Source organism: Varanus komodoensis, unplaced genomic scaffold (assembly GCF_004798865.1).
Source record: "Varanus komodoensis strain SLA01 unplaced genomic scaffold, ASM479886v1 scaffold4, whole genome shotgun sequence".
Taxonomy (NCBI): Eukaryota; Metazoa; Chordata; class Lepidosauria; order Squamata; family Varanidae; genus Varanus; species Varanus komodoensis.
In genome coordinates, this window is record NW_025335941.1 from 51,421,017 (window position 1) to 51,439,423 (window position 18,407).

Consider the following 18,407-nt stretch of genomic DNA (forward strand, 5'->3'; position numbering starts at 1 on the left):
GGGTACTAATATGGAACACCTGGGCAGAATTATAACTGGACTTGGGCCACATGCCAAGCCACAGTTTGCTGGAGCCATGGTTTGTTGAGCCTGGAAACTGCTCACAGATTATGGTATCTTTCATTGTTATGGATGAAAGCACTCAGAACCCCTTTGGTCCCTTCACTCTTCCCTACTGCTTCCCCTTGGTTCCCTATTTGGCTGGCCTTAAGAAGCAGAGCTTGTTTGTAGGAAGTGAGAAGGAAAGTAGGGTTGCCAGGTAAAATTTTCTTAGTTACATGAGCTGTTCCAGTAGCCACTTTTACTTTGTATCTCTGAAGGTTAAAAAATTAGGGAGGTGAAAAAAAAGGATTAAGCCAGGATACCAAGTTCAAGCATATTGATAAATCACAATTAACATAAACTGAGATTCACAACTCAGCTTCAAACCATGGTTTCAGATTGTCTTTCTTGGTCAGTGAATTATGCTTTATCCTAGCTAGTGTTTTTTAAAAGTCCACATAATTCTTACTCAGTACATCTACTGAGTTTATACACAGGTATTTAAATAGCTTTTGGGATTCAGCATCCCAAATATTCTACTGTCATGAAAAAATCTGGCAGTAGAATATTATGTAAATCAACAGCTATTTTATGCTTACACATGTTAAACATAAAATTCAGAAGTTAAATATAAATTGTTCGTGTTTCTGTTTTATGCAAGATTTGATTATAAGGTATACCATATGTACCTAAAAATACATTCAGATGTTCCTAGCAACAAAAAGTATGGAAGATTTTCTCTGTGATGCCTGTAGAAACCATTTATGCTAAATTTGGAAATGCCATGTCACTATTTTCTATATCATTATACTGTCTTCAGAAGTGATAAAGGATCTAAAGCGGAGGAAAACATTTTGTCACAGCTTCTACCTTGTAACGTACGTAATAAAGAATGTTAAAGATGTCAAGCATACCTTGTGAATACCTTTCTTTTAAATAGCATCAGGAAAAAGTCACCTGTATCACCACTAGATGGCATTCTTTTGCTGCGGTTCACAAGAGGTACTGCAAAGTATGTTTTCAGATCTTTAACAAAAATGAGATTCATAAACCCATTTCTTTTTAGCATACCCAGACTTTTGCAGTCCACAACGATTGGATTCATATGATTTATGACCTTGTGAATTACTCTACAGGTTTCTCAATGCCATTTGGCCTGCATGTTGAGCCAGGTTTATGTTTTTATTGAGTATAATTAGTGCATGAACCTATGGATGTTTAGACAGAAAAAAAGGCTCACAACTCTCAGCATGCCATGCCGGGACTCGTGAGCCTTTTGTCTGTCTAAGCAGGCACAGGATGGTGCCTTGACACATCGCGCTTCATCCTAGCAGGCATTAAGGACTGTCTACAGTCATATATGCGCTTCATGGGATTCCTCGATGCTAAATTCACAGTGTATTGACCAGCAAAATGAATGTGGGGTGACTCAAAGTGCAGCAATTTTCAATGCATCAAGAGATGAAAGCTCTTTCTGTGATGACCCCCAAATGCTTGCAGGACATCAGATGATGGCAGTTGATAAATGTGGATGTGTAAACCAGTATGCAGGGAGATACTGGTCAATGTTTCACTGCTCTCCGGCAAGGCTGAGGATGGGAGCTTCAGCTTCTGTCCCTATCTGGGGATGGGGAAAGGAGTTTCTACACAGCTGGGCTCAGTATAATGGAAAGGAAGATTCCCCTCCAGGAACCAGCTCTAAGCTAGAGAAGGATGAGCAGCCAACGTGGTCTAAACATCCTGGACAGCCAGTGCCAAAGTGAGTTGCTGCCTTTTGTGTTAGTTCTGGAAGGGAGGGTTGGACCGAGCCATTTCAGTGGGGGCAGATGAAGTGCTCCCTTCTTTTACTGCATATCCTGAATCATGGATGATGCCTGTAATCCTAGGCATTCCTAACTGGCAGTAAGTTCCACTGCACACAGTGGACCTCACTTCCAGGCAAACATGCATGCAACCGAACTAAAGGGAAAGGGCATGGTCCATGTAATTGCATTTTCACTGGCTACATTTGTTGATCTGTTTGCATATGCATCCCCATTGCATTTAAAAACATACCGTACTCAAGTTGAAAAATATGGTAGTGCAAATCCATTGCAAGATACCAGATTATGGAAAGGGAATTTTTTCACTGTAGCAGGTACACAGACTTATATAGAAATATCCAATACACCAAACCCATAAAATAGTTTCCATTAATCAAGAGTCAGGGCAACAGTCGCCTCTCTCATTATTTCTTTTTTGCAACAAGCATACCTTTGAGAATATCAGGAAGCTCGGGGAGCATTCTTCTATAGCGACAGTATATTGCAAGTATTACACATAAAGATTAAATTATTATTAATTGGTTCGAGCACTTGTGTATATGAGGGAGACTTAGTAAAGAACAAAAAATAGTCTAAATAAAAAGCTACCTAAGAGAAACTCAGAAATAGAATCACTAGTAAATTATGCTACTGTAATGCTTTATTTACAAAGAACCAATTTGGCCTGCAAAAAATTAGAGAGCAGTATAGTTGTATTCTTGACACCCAGTAGCACTGTATAAAAATTAACATGACTCAGACTCTCTCCATTGTTTTACAAGCTGAATTGGCAACTACATATATCATACATGTGTCCATACAATCAATTGATTTTCAAAATCAGAATGACGCGATCAAGAATGGAAGATCTACACTGGAGTACTTTTATGCCAACACGCTGCTCTTCCCAAGGGGAAAGGAAGGATTTCCAAGGGGGATTTACAGTGCTTAATTTCAACTGTCACAGACAAGGTGTAGAACAGGGGTCCTCAAACCTTTTGAACAGGGGGCCAGTTGAAAAGTGCCAGCAATGGGCACAGGCCGCCAAGGAGGTGTCGGCGGGGGGCACGGGCTGGGGGAGTGTGCACGCATGCGTGGTGAAGCAGGGGCGTGTGCAGATATCGTTTTCTCCAAGCGAGTCCAAAATTTATTTATTTATTTATTAAAACATTTCTATGCCGCCCCATTCGCTGAAGCCTCGGGGCGGCTCACAACATGAAGTTAAAATACAAAAAATAACAATATAAAGAAGTAACAGTATAAAATAAGTAACAATATAAAATATAAACAATATAAAATGATCTCCTTGCGAGCAAGCCGGTGCCTTGCCATGCACGCGCGCGTGTGGGTACATGTGCAGCGAGTCCAAAACCGCTATGGAGGGCCGGATAAATGGGCATGGTGGCCTGGATTCGGCCCATGGGCTGTAGTTTGAGGACCCATGCTGTAGAAGAAGATCTCTGACCAAAATAGTTTAGCTGGCATATGAACTAATTTTATAATTGTTTGCAGGGAAGGAGGGAGGGAGGGAGGGAGTTAGTATAAATTATACACTATATAGAGTATACATCACACACTATACAGTATAATAGCACTGTACAGGATATAAATGAAAGATTTGTCAAGTAAAATGTTCATAACTGGGGAAGTGCCACTCAGTCAGGTAATATTCTATTCAGTCAAGCTTCAGTGCTGGAAGTGAGCTTGGTTTCGAGAAACGCATTTGGGAGGAGAACAATCAGGAGGGTACGCAAAGATGTGGGGATTGTTCGGCACCCCTCCTTGGTGCATCCCTTTTGTTCTAGCAATCCTGCTCTTACATTTCACCAGGGACACTTGTGTCGATTCCTACAGGTCTTCGACCATCACGTCCAATTTGGTCCTAAAATATGAGCAACCCTCGCATCCTTCATCTGTTTTTCCTACTGGTTTCAAAAGTCACTTGATGGGAAATTCACATCAATGAGCAAATGGATCCAGCAGCGGCGATTAAATGCTGGACTATGCATTAAAAGCAGAGGGGGAGGGGGGAAACACCACAAAATTCTCTGTCTTTATTGGCAAGGCAAAATGAAAGGCACTGGAGAGGCAGTGCTCTTCTGCAGTAATACTAATGTGTTTACAGTGACAATAAAAGCAGATATTACCTGTTCTAAGAGATTCTGAAGCCTCTCTATTTCGCAATCTATTACGAATTTTTTTTCCTGTCTCCGGTCCAAATCTTCTAAAAGCTGCCTGTAGCTTGCATCATTAAAATTCTCCACGCATATGGCACTGACTTGCCAGCTTTTTTCTCCTGCTGTTTCCATAATAGCTTGAAGTATTGAGTAACCTGAAAGAAAAGGACACAATACACTAATGACACAGTCCTTGCATTTTGGGAATCATAAGACTCTTCAATCAATATCAAGTTCTTCCTGGAGCTGGTGAGGAGTTAAGATTTGCAATTACCAACTGGTGCATCCTCTGCCTCCCTGTCATGTACGCATATTATTGCTGTCAACTGTTTAAAGACTGTTTAGTTTATTAAGTGAGCAATCCAGTGAAATGTAGGGACACCTTAGCACTGTGGACATTAGGTCAGGGAAATCTTTTTGGGCTGTGGGCACCTCTGGTAATTTGTGAAACTGTTCTGGGCATCACCGGAACATGGATGCGATTGGAGGTGCGGCAAAGGATGAGTGACCTGCATGAGATACCGAGGACATGGCATGCCAATCTGGAAGTGGACTCTGACACATTAAGCAACTCCTCTGAACCAACGGTTTCCAGTTTCAGGAAGAACCTACTTCAGAGCAATCCCACTGACTTGCAACAGTGACTCATGCTCTGGTAACTTCCCTATGGATTATTGCAATGTGCTTTACGTGGCTGCTCTTCAAGATGGTCTGGATACTTCAATTGGTTCAGAACAGAGCTGCCCATTGATAACGGGGGACTGGCAGGCAATCACATATAACACTGGTCCTCTGTTGTCTACACTGGCTGCCAATTGAAGTCCAGGTCCAATTTAAGGTACTGGTGATGACCTACAAAGCCCTAAAAGGCTTGGGTCCTGGATACCTGATAGAGAGCCCCATTCCCTATGTGCCCCTCACCCCTTGAGATCTGGGGCAGAGGCCCTTGAAGGAGATTAGAAGGGTGACTACCCAGAGGAGGGCCTTCTCTGCGGTGGCACCCTGACTATGGAATACAGCGTCAGGCAAAAACCGTTTTGTTTTCCCATCATTTTAATGTTTAATTGATTTTAACTGGTGTTTTATAATCTCAAATTGTCAGATGCTGTGGTGTTTTGTTTTATTCCATTTGTTTTATTGTAAGCCGTCCCGAGACGCTAGTGGTGGATGCGTTAGAAAGGCTATAAATAAATAAATATGCTAGCTTACAAGAGGAGGAGGAGGAGGAAGGGCACCTTGCTCTGCACCAAGAAGGTGCCTGGATGTGCACCAGAGCAAGGTCCTGTACTGCATCCATCATCCATTAAAGGCTATGATGATTTCAATGAGAGTTAGGCACGTCCAGTTTCTCCATATTGCACACAAGTTTACAGGCTCAGCCTGCTGCCAAGCAACATTATGGGGTTCCCAGTGGCACTACCATTTATTAATCCAAGTGCGGTAATCAAAAATTGTGCACATTTTACCTTCCAAGGAAAGGAAGCAACGAGAGACTCAATTTGTGTTTCATATACACTTTCTTGAATGGTCTCTCATGTGCATTTTCGAAAAGCAAACAAAATCTGCTAATTTGCCTGTGAGGACTTTTCAGTAAGAACATTTCTTTTCTTGACACAATATCCTCATCAACTGATGACCACCCAAGGGTATGTTCTTCCCATCAGTGAAGACCTTCTTACTGCTAAGTGATGCCAACTTTCTACAGATTATTCAAACATATTAGCTTGTCCAATAACATGCTAGTAGAAAAAGTCCAAATGTGCCATTTTGCTGGTGGATTTTTGTTCTACTTGCAGTTCTGCTAAAGAAACAGACAAGCAGGTACAAACAGCACCTGACATAATGAATCCATGACGATTTGTGAAAGCACTTGAGCAATGGCTTGGGGAAACACTTGTATAAGTGGAACGTAAGGACTGGAATGGTTCTGTGCACAGGACGAAACAAGTGGACAGCCATCTGAGTGGGATGGTGTAACTTGGTGTCCTGCAACAGTGGGATGTTGGGCCCAATGGCCTTCATGGACCCTTCCAACTCTACTATTCTATGATTCTGTGAGGTGTTCCGGAAAGGCAGGAGCTTGGGGCTAATGGAATGATGCAACTGGATACAGTCCTTGGATTAGTGCCTGCAGAGTAGAGAATGGTGTCTGGAATACACATGGGGACCCTTCCTGCCCAGTCCTATATATATTTATTCAGAAGTCCCACTGTATTCAATAGGGATTACTTCCAAGTCAGTGTGAATAACAATAAATAATAGTGCGAGCCATGTATGGCTGTTCAACAGGATATCAAAGCAATAAATAAATAAATATTTCACATTGGTATAGCACAGTCAAATGTAAAAAGTACATCCTATGCAGTATATAGATATGATCTTTGCAACAACACACCATTATTATCTTCCATATGAGATTCCAGCCTTTTCGGGTATTATTCAGACTCTGCATTATCCCATGTCAATATGGGTACAGTTTTGATGTTAGCTTCTACAGGTAAACATTTTACCTGAGTCATCACCATATGTCAATTTAGTTTTGGGAGCCAGTCAGCTAAAACTATCATAAAGCGTACCTTGCATAGATGCATAGTTTGAAATCTATGGCTAAGGATTGGGTAAAGCTGGGGACAGCATAAAAGTACCACACTCATGATTATGGAGAACACAGCCGCAACAGAGCGATTTACAAATGTGTTCCCATCAGTGGGTAACAGCCTCCCTTGCCCAGACCCTACAAATAGAATACTGTCCACAGACAGCCACTGCTTCATCCAGGCATCCATCTGAAATCTGCCCATTAACAAATTAATGTGTTGACGAAAGAAGATGTTCACCAAATTGCAAACATGCACAAGGACGCACATGCTCAAATGAAGTTGTAAACCATGCAGAGAGCTTTGGCTATTCAGTGCTACAGAAGTGAAATCAACAAAAAATAAACAAACATTGTCTGAGTAAAACATTTAACCCATATTTATGCTATCTTTATATATTCATAGGATTAGTCTTTATGACTATTATACACATTTGTGACGCACATTATTATTAATATAAACCACACACAAATAAACAGGGATTACATGTCTCTAGCTTAGAGGGAGGTTTCGTGTTTTAATTAATGTTTATAAAGGGGTTTGAGATGAATGAATAAAAAGGCTGTGAAGCTATTCTTCTTGCTCTTAGACAGAAAGCACTTACAGTATTAGCATATTTCAACTGCAAAGCCCTTTTTGTTCAAAGGGTGCAATGACAATAACCTTCCTAGAATTATTTGCCACAATCCTACTTTATTTGTTTTGTTTCCTTTGTTTGTTTGTTTACTTAATTGCCCCAGGCAACCTTTGAACCCTAAAGCCCAGAGGGTTCTAGCCAAGAAAGCCAGCATTATTAGCCAAACGTATCAATGGAAAAAAAAAAAAACATAAAGGATGAAACTATATGTTAGCCACAGTTCAATGTTTCATTCTTCTGAGAATTTTTTTAATTAGGTAGAAGCAGATGCAGGTAGTTAAAATTGTGCGGAAGACTGGTAGGGGAGTAGGAAGTGTCTATTTAACCTTTCCACTCCTATGTATTTGTCTGATCAAAATGCATCCTCAATAGAATACAGATGACGTTCTAGGACACTCCAGGATGTGCCTTGCAAGTTATCAGTGTGCTTAAATTTGGTCAGATTTTGTCCCGAGAGTGAACAGCTCAAATTTCTCATCCTGGACTATCTCTGGTGAAGCCAGTGCAATTGATTTGGAGAAAGTGTTTGAGTGAAATCATGTATGAAATTCAGTTAACATCCCAGATGTACAAGGAAGTTCCTAGCCCAAAAGCTCCAAAGTTCAACATAACTAAATCTCTGCAAATTTGGTTCAGGTTTATTAAACTTCAAATGGGCCAGGTATTTAGTGTACAGCACCCATAAGTCTTACAGTTGTAAGTTTCACACAGGTTATGTGATATGTTCTCCTACAGTCTGAGAGGAATTATTAGATTTACAACCTGATTTTTCTATTTGGTTTGAATTACTGGAACTGAAGCAAAGATTCTGTTACATAACCCAGACACTACGTAAAGTCTTTGGGGCCTTCCTACGGACACCAACCCCTCAAGATGCTCAGAGAGTGGCAACTAAGGGGAAGGCCTTTTCTGTGGTGCATCCCCCCCGCCATCCTTGGAATAACCTGCCCACAGTGGCCCACCTGGTGCCACGTTTGCCATCTTTTCAGTACCAGGTTAGGACAACCCTCTTTGTGGAGACCTTTAAAGGCCTCCCTGGTCATTCAGGGACCTGACACAATTAGGCAGATGCATTTATTTTTGGCTGGGTCTTTTTATTGTCTTTAATGTTCCTTTATGCTATTTAGATTAATTTTAATTCTTTTTAATGTTATTATCTATTGTTTTGATACTTTGTGGTAAACTGCCCAGAGAGCTTTGGCTATGAGCAGTACAGAAATTATCATCATCATCATCTAAGACCTGGGAAATAGGTCTCTGTAATGTTTATTTATTGATTTATTTAAAACATTTCTATGCTGCCCCCATCACAACAAAGCCTCGGGGCGGCTCACAAAGTATACATAAAAACATACATAAATAATAACAATAATAATAATAACAATTAAAAAACATTAAAAATCCCCCGGTGCATACTCGGCTAAAAGTTTTAAAATCCTAATTAATTCAATAATTTAACAATTAAAATGTTCTGAAGAAGGGTTAGGTGGTTATTGAGGTTCAACAGGTAGTACAGTGAACTTTCTCAATATCCAACACCCAAAAATATTTTCTTAAAGCATATCATGACCTCATGGTCCTCTGCTTGTTAAAAAAGCACCACAGAAAATGGCCTGGTGGTTTTCTTCCCCAATGATTTCGTAGACAAGGTATGCCTTTGCAGTGAAAAGGAAGCAGCTCCTTTTTCCGCAAAAGTTTCAATCCCAGAAAAAGAGGAAGGAATCCAGGCTCTGCAACAGTGGAAGTAGGGATGTGTGAAAATCCACCTCAGAGATGGAATCCTCTGAATTCCCTGGGCTTGGCTCCCCAGACTTCAGTCTGCTTTGGCAAGGCCGTGAGCTCAAGCCCCTTGCGACTGAGTCCAGAGTCCGTGCAGCGCACGCCAGGAACTGAGCACCCCACGGATGCTGCATCAGCAGCTTCCCTCTTCCGTTCTCCATATTTGTGCTGCCTCATATGACACAGAAGGAGGTTCCTGGTTGCATATTCTTAGTTCTACAAGCATTCATGGGCTTTCTCTCAGCTAAACTTGCTTTCCAAGACAGGGCTTCGAATGAGAGGAAGCCCAAAAATGTTAGATGTATGCATTCCATGAAGCTTCAATGCATCCTTCAATACAAAAGAAGAACCATATGCAATCCATGGCTGGGGGCACTGGTTTGGCTCTCCACCTGGAAGGAGGAATAGCCATATCACTCACCACAGGACCCTTGGAGGCCCGTATGTACCTCTGGTCTATTCAGGGAACCACTACACCAAAGATAAAGGAAGGTGTGGGCTTTCTCTTCCTTGTTTATTAATTATCTGTAACAAAATGGCTGTCTGAGGAAGCTTTACAAATAGCTGAGGAAAGAAGGGAAGTGAAAGGCAAGGGAGAAAGAAAAAGATACACCCAATTGAATGCAGAATTCCAGAGAATAGCTAGAAGAGATAAGAATGTCTTCTTAAATGAACAGTGCAAAGAAATAGAAGAAAACAATAGAATAGGGAGGACCAGCGATCTCTTCAAGAAAATTGGAGATATGAAGGGAACATTTCATGCAAAGATGGACATGATAAAGGACCAAAATGGCAGGGACCTAACAGAGGCAGAAGAGATTAAGAAAAGGTGGCAAGATTACACAGAAGAACTATACAAGAAAGAGCTTAATGACCCTGATAACAATGATGGGGTGGTCACTGATCTTGAGCCAGACATCGTGGAATGTGAAGTAAAATGGGCCTTGGGAAGTCTGAGCAACAACAAAGCTAGTGGAGGAGACAGTATTCCAGCTGAGCTATTTAAAATCTTAAAAGATGATGCAGTAAAAGTGCTACATTCAATATGCCAGCAAATTTGGAAAACTCAACAGTGGCCGCAGGATTGGAAAAGGTCAGTTTACATTCCCATCCCAAAGAAGGGCAATGCCAAAGAATGTTCAAACTACCACACCATTGCACTCATTTCACATGCTAGCAAAGTGATGCTCAAAATCCTACAAGCTAGGCTCCTGCAGTATGTGGACCAAGAACTACCAGAAGTACAGGTAGGATTTCAAAGAGGGAGATGAACTAGTGATCAAATTGCCAACATACGCTGGATCATAGAGAAAGCTAGGGAGTTCCAGAAAAATGTCTATTTCTGTTTCATTGACTATGCTAAAGCCTTTGATTGTGTGGATCACAACAAATTGTGGCAAGTTCTTGAAGAGATGGGAGTACCAGATCATCTTATTTGTCTCTTGAGAAAAATATATGCAGGTCAAGAAGCAACAGTGAGAACCGAACACAGAACCACTGATTGGTTCAAAATTGAGAAAGGAGTTTGGCAAGGCTGTATACCGTCTCCCTGCTTATTTAACTTATATGCAGAGCACATCATGAGAAAGGCGGGGCTAGATGAATCACCAGTTGGAATTAAGATTGCTGGGAGAAATATCAGCAACCTCAGATATGCAGATGATACCACTCTCATGGCAAAAAGTGAAGAGGAACTAAAGAGCCTCTTGATGTGGGTGAAGGAGGAAAGCGCAGAAGTTGGCTTGAAACTCAACATTAAGAAAACTAAGATCATGGCATCCAGTCCTCTCACTTCCTGGCAAATAGATGGGGAAGAAATGAAGGTAGTGACAGATTTTACTGGGCTGGGCTTCAAGATCACCGCAGGGCTTGAAGCCAATTCCTGGGCTTCAAGATCACCGCAGATGGGGATTGCAACCAAGAAATTAAAAGACGCTTGCTCCTGGGGAGGGAAGCTATGGCAAATCCATACTAGAAAGCATAGACATCACCCTGCCAACAAAAGTGTGTAAAGTCTATGCTATGGTTTTCCTAGTTGCAATGTATGGCTGTGAAAGCTGGACCATAAGGAAGGCTGAGCGCCGAAGGATTGAGGTCTTTGAATTGTGGTGCTGGAGGAGACTCCTGAGGGTCCCTTGGACAGCAAGGCAATCAAACTGGTCAGTCCTAGATGAGATCAACTCTGACTGCTCTTTAGAAGGCCAGATACTGAAGATGAAACTCAAATACTTTGGCCACCTAATGAGAAGGAAGGACTCCCTGGAGAAGAGCCTAATGCTGGGAACAATAGATGGCAAAAGAAGAAGGGGACGGCAGAGGATGAGGTGGCTGGATGGAGTCACTGAAGCAGTTGGTGTGAGCTTGGGTGGACTCCGGGAGATGGTGGAGGACAGGAGAGCCTGGAGGAATGTTGTCCATGGGGTCGCGATGGGTCAGACACGACTTCGCGACTAACAACAACCACCACCACCACCACATTTCATCACTGCATACAATAAACTGTGTATCATCCACACAGGTGGTTTTGTGACTTCATAAGCATCCTCAAAGCTAAAGTAGGGTGCTTTGGCTAGACCAAGGCCTATAAGTCAGCACAGCCTCTTCAGTCTCCTCAGAATTGTCCTATTTATTTATTAGATTTATATCCTGCCTTTTCTTTTTTAAACAATTCAGAGTGACTTACATCATTCTCCTCTTCCTGCTTCCAATCTTATCCCCACAATAACAACCCTGTGAGGTAGGTTGGGCTGAGAATTAGTCTTATATTCTCCTTTCCCTGTTAGGCTGGAGGTCTGGCTGTTAGACGGTACAGATATGTAATATATAAATAAACCACACACCAGAGCCAGTATGTGGTACTGCCAAAATAAAATTACTTGCTCTTTGCTAGTCGAAGCTTTACTAATACAAAGGCATGGCATCACACTACCTGTCCTTCTTCAATCTTCTTGCTAGCTTTTTGTAAAGGAAGGAATGTTAGTTCCAGCCTCAGGTTTTGGCCAGGAAAGCTTTGCATCAACCTCTTGTGGCTTGAATAAGCAAAAGGGCTAAGCCTTATGTTTGTGACATTTAATCCTATTCACTGGCTCCCAAGAATGCAAATATTTTACAGCTTAAAATGATTACAAGAACCTGCATCTCATATCAGGTTACATACATGGATTAGATAACAGGTTAGGACTTCAAATCACTTTCCAAGTGCAAAGTCCTTGATATAATAGGTAGAAATATTTCAGTAGGCAAAGTGAATTTTAACCAGAAGTCAGTTTTCTTTTTTTCCTCTGGGAAAGAATGGAGGATTTTTTTTTATTTTTGGTAATTACAGAACAGTTATTCAGCCCCCCTTTTCATTATGCTCATCTGTAATTTTCTTTTCAAATCATGTCCAGATCCTTTTCCAGATGATATATTCTTAGCCTCATTTCCTATTCACTTCCATATATAGCTTCCTAGTTAGCAGTGCATCAGGATTTTATATATGTTCATGGTTCACTGATAATGTCAACTTTGAGTTCACCTTTGATAGCAACTTTGCCAACATTTCTGTAACCCTCTTTCTTAGCAGAGATTTACTTAGATTCCATGATACTGCGGAGGTCAGAGAATCAGCTAGGCTCTTTTTCTAATTGAGGCCTGGAATCTCGACTTCTGATGCCCAATCATGAGAGGCAGGATGCTGGAATACACAGCTCTTTTGTCTGGCCCAGTGTAGCCCTTCTTGTGTTATGTGATGTTGTGCATTTGTGTTAGGACAGAGGTAGCCCTATTAGGGCAGCCACAAGAGAGCTTCCAAATCTACATGTTAATTAGTGAGGGCTATTCGTTTACAGCCAGATGATGTGTGCTGTTAATCATGTGGTTTTCCCTTGAGAGCCAATTCTTTCATTCCTCCATCACCAGTATGGGGACTCAACACTCTGCAGTGGGGGAGTCTATAACACTTTGCTCACTGTGGTGGTTCTGATCTGGATCAGAGCCCTGGCAATGTGGATTGGGAAAAAGTTCACATTCCCTTCAGTGGGAGCTTTTCCCCCAGTGCCAATGTCAGCATGGGGTCCACATTCTATATCGGGTCCCTGGGAGGAGGAGGCGGCTCTCCATGGCTTCATGGAGAGGAAAAAGATCCATGGCTGCTTGACTTGCTGGCGATGTGCTAGCTCCATTCTCAGAAGTGGCTTGTCTGTTTATGCCAGTTGTTCTAAGTGTGGCTCCAAGTAATTACAGCAAGCAAGAAGGAAATATCTTGATGAATTGCTCCCAGGTTAGAGGCTATGGCTTCCAGATAAGATTGTGGTCTTAGGAAGAAGGATGGATATGAGATTTTTTTAAAAAAAAACTTGCTACTGTGAACTGAAGCCTTCCTTTCACTAGTACGTCCTTCCTACACACAGGCTCCAAAGATTTGCAAAACTAAAAACAATAAAACACTGTTGAATACCACGTGTCAAGCTAATTAGAGCAAACCATTTCTCTGTTATCTTTGCCACCATTCAGGAAGACAGATCAGTATTAGCAATATTTATCAGTATTTATGATCAGTATTATCATGCCCGTGATATAAATGTTATGAGAGAAGCTGAACCCAAGGGACAGTGCCTTACAGGATGCTACCATGTAAGTTCATAAGTAGGGGAGCATTTAAAGTGAGGATCTTCTGGTTTAGCTCATCTCTCCCCCTCTTAGCCACTAAGCACAAGCTCACAACATTACAACAGAGTGTCTTCTCTCCCCATGCAATCTGCAGCCTTCCACAATCTGGTGTCCTCCAGAAGTTCTGTACTACTACTCCCATTATCCCTGACCATTGACCATGCTAGCTGGAGTTCATGGAATCTGACATACAAACCAATTGCAAGGTGTTGAGCTGCAGAAGGCTTGGCCTTAGAGCATGAATTTATGTTGCATGCAGTAATGCAACCAATGTACTGGCATCTGATGATTAAAACACATGCAAAAAGAAATGCTTGCTTGCACAGTGTCGTACCACTGAACTTTTAACAGGCAAAGAAGTTTGCGGCCTAAGACATTGATATTGTTCTTGCAAGCTAGTGCTGGCAGACTCCATCAAATGATTTTAGTAATCCATGTCCTATGTTATAATTAGAATTGCAATAACTCTCATCTCAAGCATCTATTCCTCTAGACCCCCACTGCATATGGGCATCTGCCTTTTTTGGTTCCATTATTTCTTTTTTAGTGCTTCATCAGGACTTAGCTATAAAGTGCCAGAAATGACAGCCTAATTGTGCTGGAAATAGCCTACTATGTTTTGGCTTTATATAATCTACATGGTCATTATGGATTGCCTATTATATGCATAATCATTTGAATACTTTCCCATGATATCTATTTAAGGTACTAACCACCTGTACTTCCTTGGTAAAATACAGTATGACCACCTTAGAAAATTGTAAAGTGGACTGAACTAGTGCTTTTATTGCAATTAATAGTTTGAATATACTTGAATTTAGGATTTGCATAACAAAAAGCAAAGCATTCTCTCTCTCTCTCTCTCTCTCTCTCTCACACACACACACACACACACACACAGAGAGAAAGACAGCGAGAGCAAGCAAGTACTGTTTCTTGCACTCGAAATTATGAATCAGAGGGCTTATTCCAGGTGTTGCTGCCTTCAGAGGCGAGGCAGAGAGTGAATGCAGTTCACCTTCACACTGAGTGGGGCACTGTGCATATTCTAGTACAGGGGTCCTCAAACTTTTTAAACGGGGCTAGTTCACTGTCCCTCAGACTGTTGAGGGTGGGGGGAGACAATAGTTTGAAAAAAATTTGGAGAGCCAGTGTGGGATAGTGGTTAAGAGCATGGGACTGGGACTCAGACGATCTGGGTTCTAGCCCCCGCTCAGCCATGGAGCCAACTGGGTGACTTTGGGCCAGTCACAGACTCTCAGCCCAACCTACCTCACAGGGTTGTTGTTGTGGGGATAAGATGGAGGACGTGAATGATGTAAGCTGCCTTGAGCCCTTTGTAGGAAAAAGGCAGGATATAAATAAATAAAAATAAAAAATATGAATGAATTCCAATGCACACTGCACATTAAAAATTAATTTAAAATAATTAAAAAATTAAAAAATAATTTAAAAATTAAAAAATGTTTGATCCGCTCACTTGGGCTGCAGCAGAAGCCCAAGATAAGGTGAAGAAGAGCATGTCCATATGCAAGGGACATAGCTACAATGTCTGTGATCATGCTGGGGGCGGGGGGGGGGGGAGGGGCGCAATGGGGGGGGGGGGGGGGAACGGGCACGATCACGGGCGCGGTTGTGCAGGGAAAGTGGCTGCGATCGTGCCCGCGATCGTGCCCGCGATCGCAGCCATTTTCCCACTGGGTACGCCTGCGCCGGCTCAGAGCTTTTGGACTCGCTCGGAGATTGTTTTCTCTGAGCAAGTCCAAAAGCTCTGAGGAGGGATGGATAAATCAGCATGGCCAGCCAGCCCGTGGTCCATAGTTTGAGGATCCATGCTCTAGCATGTCATTAAAAAAAAAAAAAAAAAATCTCCCCTGGAATCTCCCCACCCAGCAGAATCTCAATTCTGCTCAACTATGGTAAACTCCAGATTCTGCTAAACACAATCCCTAAATGTTTTTCTGGACTGCTGAGAAACCTAAAGTCACAGAGGTACTGCAGAGATTGTCTATGGCGATTTAACAATCCAAAGAATTCGACATCAAGTTAGTTCCCTTTTACTCCACCATTTGTGCAATAAGAAGATAAGAGCACAGACTTCTCCTATGCTGTGTAATTTTTTTTTTGAAAGCCCCACTCTGGCCTCTTTGTTGCTGCAATTGTGATGAAAGCCTCCAACAATGTCAGTTTTTGTGTGGGCTGCAGATGTACAGCAGCACAATCCCCCCTTTCTTTACATTTCAGAGGCTTTTGACAGTCGTGAGAATCACACAGGGAAGGTGAGCCATCGGACTAGAGAGTGACAACGCTTGGTAGACATCTGAGAGGACCCCAAGGACACAGGCAGGACAGCAAAGACATCCACTTCCACTGCTTCCCAGATGCTCCGCTATTTATTCTCCTCAGACAGAATAATCCTTTCTACTTCATTATGTTTGGATTTTGATCTGAAACTACTGGATCAAAGCAGTTTACTTTGTTCAGGAAAAAAAGGAAAAGAAAAATGGTTTAGGATGAATGAACTGCCTGCTTCTGAGGACAAGCAGTGAAAAAACGTTTATCATTCTGTGTGTAGGTCAGAGAAAGTTTGCTTCATAATGCATTGCTTGTAGGCTCTGGAAAGGGCTGCAGCTCACGTGCGCGGGAGGCAAAAGGTGCCAGGTGTGATGATGATGGAGATTCTCAGCATACCTTTTAGAAATCCTCACAAGGCAGCTTACACATAAATACAATCACACACACACCTCCCAGCAGCTGCAAGTGGTTTTATGCACCAGATGCAGACTGGAACAAAGGAGTTTTCAGTTGTTTTTAAGACACTAGTAATGAAGCCATACATCCTCCCTAGAGAGAGAGTTCTGAAAGTGTGGAGCTACCACCAAGAAAGCTCTCTTCTTATACCACTGGCCTATGACATTTGCTGGTAGGCCAGAGAGAAGCATCATGGAACTAAATCAATGCTCAGGCTGGCTTAAGGCAGACATAGGTGATCTTTCAGACTGGGATAGATCAGTGTCTCCCAACGCGGTCCTGAGCTCTGACACAAGTCATTTCTCAGAAATGGTAGATTTGAACCTAGGATTACGCCTTCCCTTAATGGGGAACTGACTGCTTCTGGTATCCACATTGAAACCCCTGTCCTGGCAGACTTCACTAGGCAGGAGAGGGGAGTTTCTGAAGAGCGAACGGTAGGCTTTGGTCCTCCAAGCAGCCTGTCAGCTTCCTCAGGCTAAACAAGCTGAACAATATCCATAACAACAGGGCCAGATGGTGCCTTAGCTACATCCACCTCTGATGCTGTCAAAACAGTGTAATCCAATTCAGAATGAATATGAACAATTTCATCTGTGGAATGTAATACAAATTGATCATAATGGGATTTTGAAGCTGCTGACCCACTGGGTATGTACCTAACAAGTTACTGATCAACAACATGCAGATGCAATATTGGTGTAGAAATGTCACCATGAGCTCAGCCCCAGAATAGCCCTAAAATGGACTGTAATCTGTCTTTGGTAATATTCATTTTGCATCTTCCAACTTCTGCGCACTAATATCAATGCCACTGTATCATTTGTGCCTCCTTAAGATACCAAGGAACTCTGTGAATGGCTGCGGACATGCAGGAGCAACTGCATGGATAGCCCTATTCATCCCCCGATCCAGGAGGTAAGCAGAACCTTGGCAGAACTATGGGATCATTCTGAAGGAAACTTCCCCACTGAAATGAGGATGCTTGGCTAGCATCTATAATCCTCATGCCATGCAAAAAGGCTTGTACACTTCAGGTTCTGTGGAGTTCAATCAACATGGTTTCCCCTTTTGCATCCCAATCAAGAGTCCCAGTTTCAGGTGCGGAAGGCTGGTTTTGCTCATGGTTTCCAAATGAAGGACAATCGGTTATTCAATTCCTTCATTTAAAGTCACCTTTGGGGCGGAAGACCTTCCACTTGTATGCAAGCATGTAACAAGATCTAATCAGATACACGCCTCAGATAACTTCAGTCATACCTAAACTTTTTCCTATATGCATCCTATACATGCATGGGACCTGTTTCTTGGCCTGCCAAATGGAAGAATAATGGACTGTTGAAAAATGGTTTTCAAATGTATAGACAAACATGCAAACACACATGCTACCAGCCCACTAACTCACAACTGGGGTTAGAGTTCAGAAGCCCTTTTGAGCTTCACAGGGAGAGGTTTTTCCTAATACAGATGTTCCACCAGTTTAGTGGACAGAAAACAAAAGCTATGAGAAAACAACATTCACAGCATAGCCCATTTTTATTTATATCTCTAAAAAGAAAAGTAATTAAATATTGTACTGTATTGTTAGACATGAAAACAAGAGTAAAGGAAAACAGGGAGACAAAAGAAATAACAACTTTTCTGGTGATAACTAAGAGCCTGAAAATGCCATATTTCTCCCTTTACAAGCCAAAATTAAAATGGGAAACATTCAGGAAAAAATCATGTAGAGGTTTTTAAAAGTTTAAAAAGTAAAATGGCTTTTGAAAAATATTTGAATGCGAATCATAATTCTGGCTATTAAAAGGAAAATGTTAAAGTGTAATTACACAAATGAGAGAAAAGCACTTTGACTCTCCCAATATTGTGTACAGATGCTGAGTTATTCAAGCAGTATTTCTCTTCCTCAAGGAATTGATCGAATTGTTCACTGGGTGATTTCTTTTTGCTTTCTTGCACTCTTGGGCCTTCC

General features: G+C 41.9%; 1 protein-coding gene across 3 annotated transcripts in view; it reads right to left on the bottom strand.

The window, feature by feature from the left end:
* The window catches only part of GRIA4 (glutamate ionotropic receptor AMPA type subunit 4), a 276,464-nt gene that overhangs the window by 99,058 nt on the left and 158,999 nt on the right, over positions 1-18,407 (bottom strand). For all 3 annotated transcript variants that reach the window (XM_044442477.1, XM_044442476.1, XM_044442478.1), the window contains exon 4: positions 3,992-4,176. In XM_044442477.1, coding sequence (XP_044298412.1) covers positions 3,992-4,176 — 185 coding nt within the window. The remainder of the gene's footprint in view (positions 1-3,991; positions 4,177-18,407) is intronic.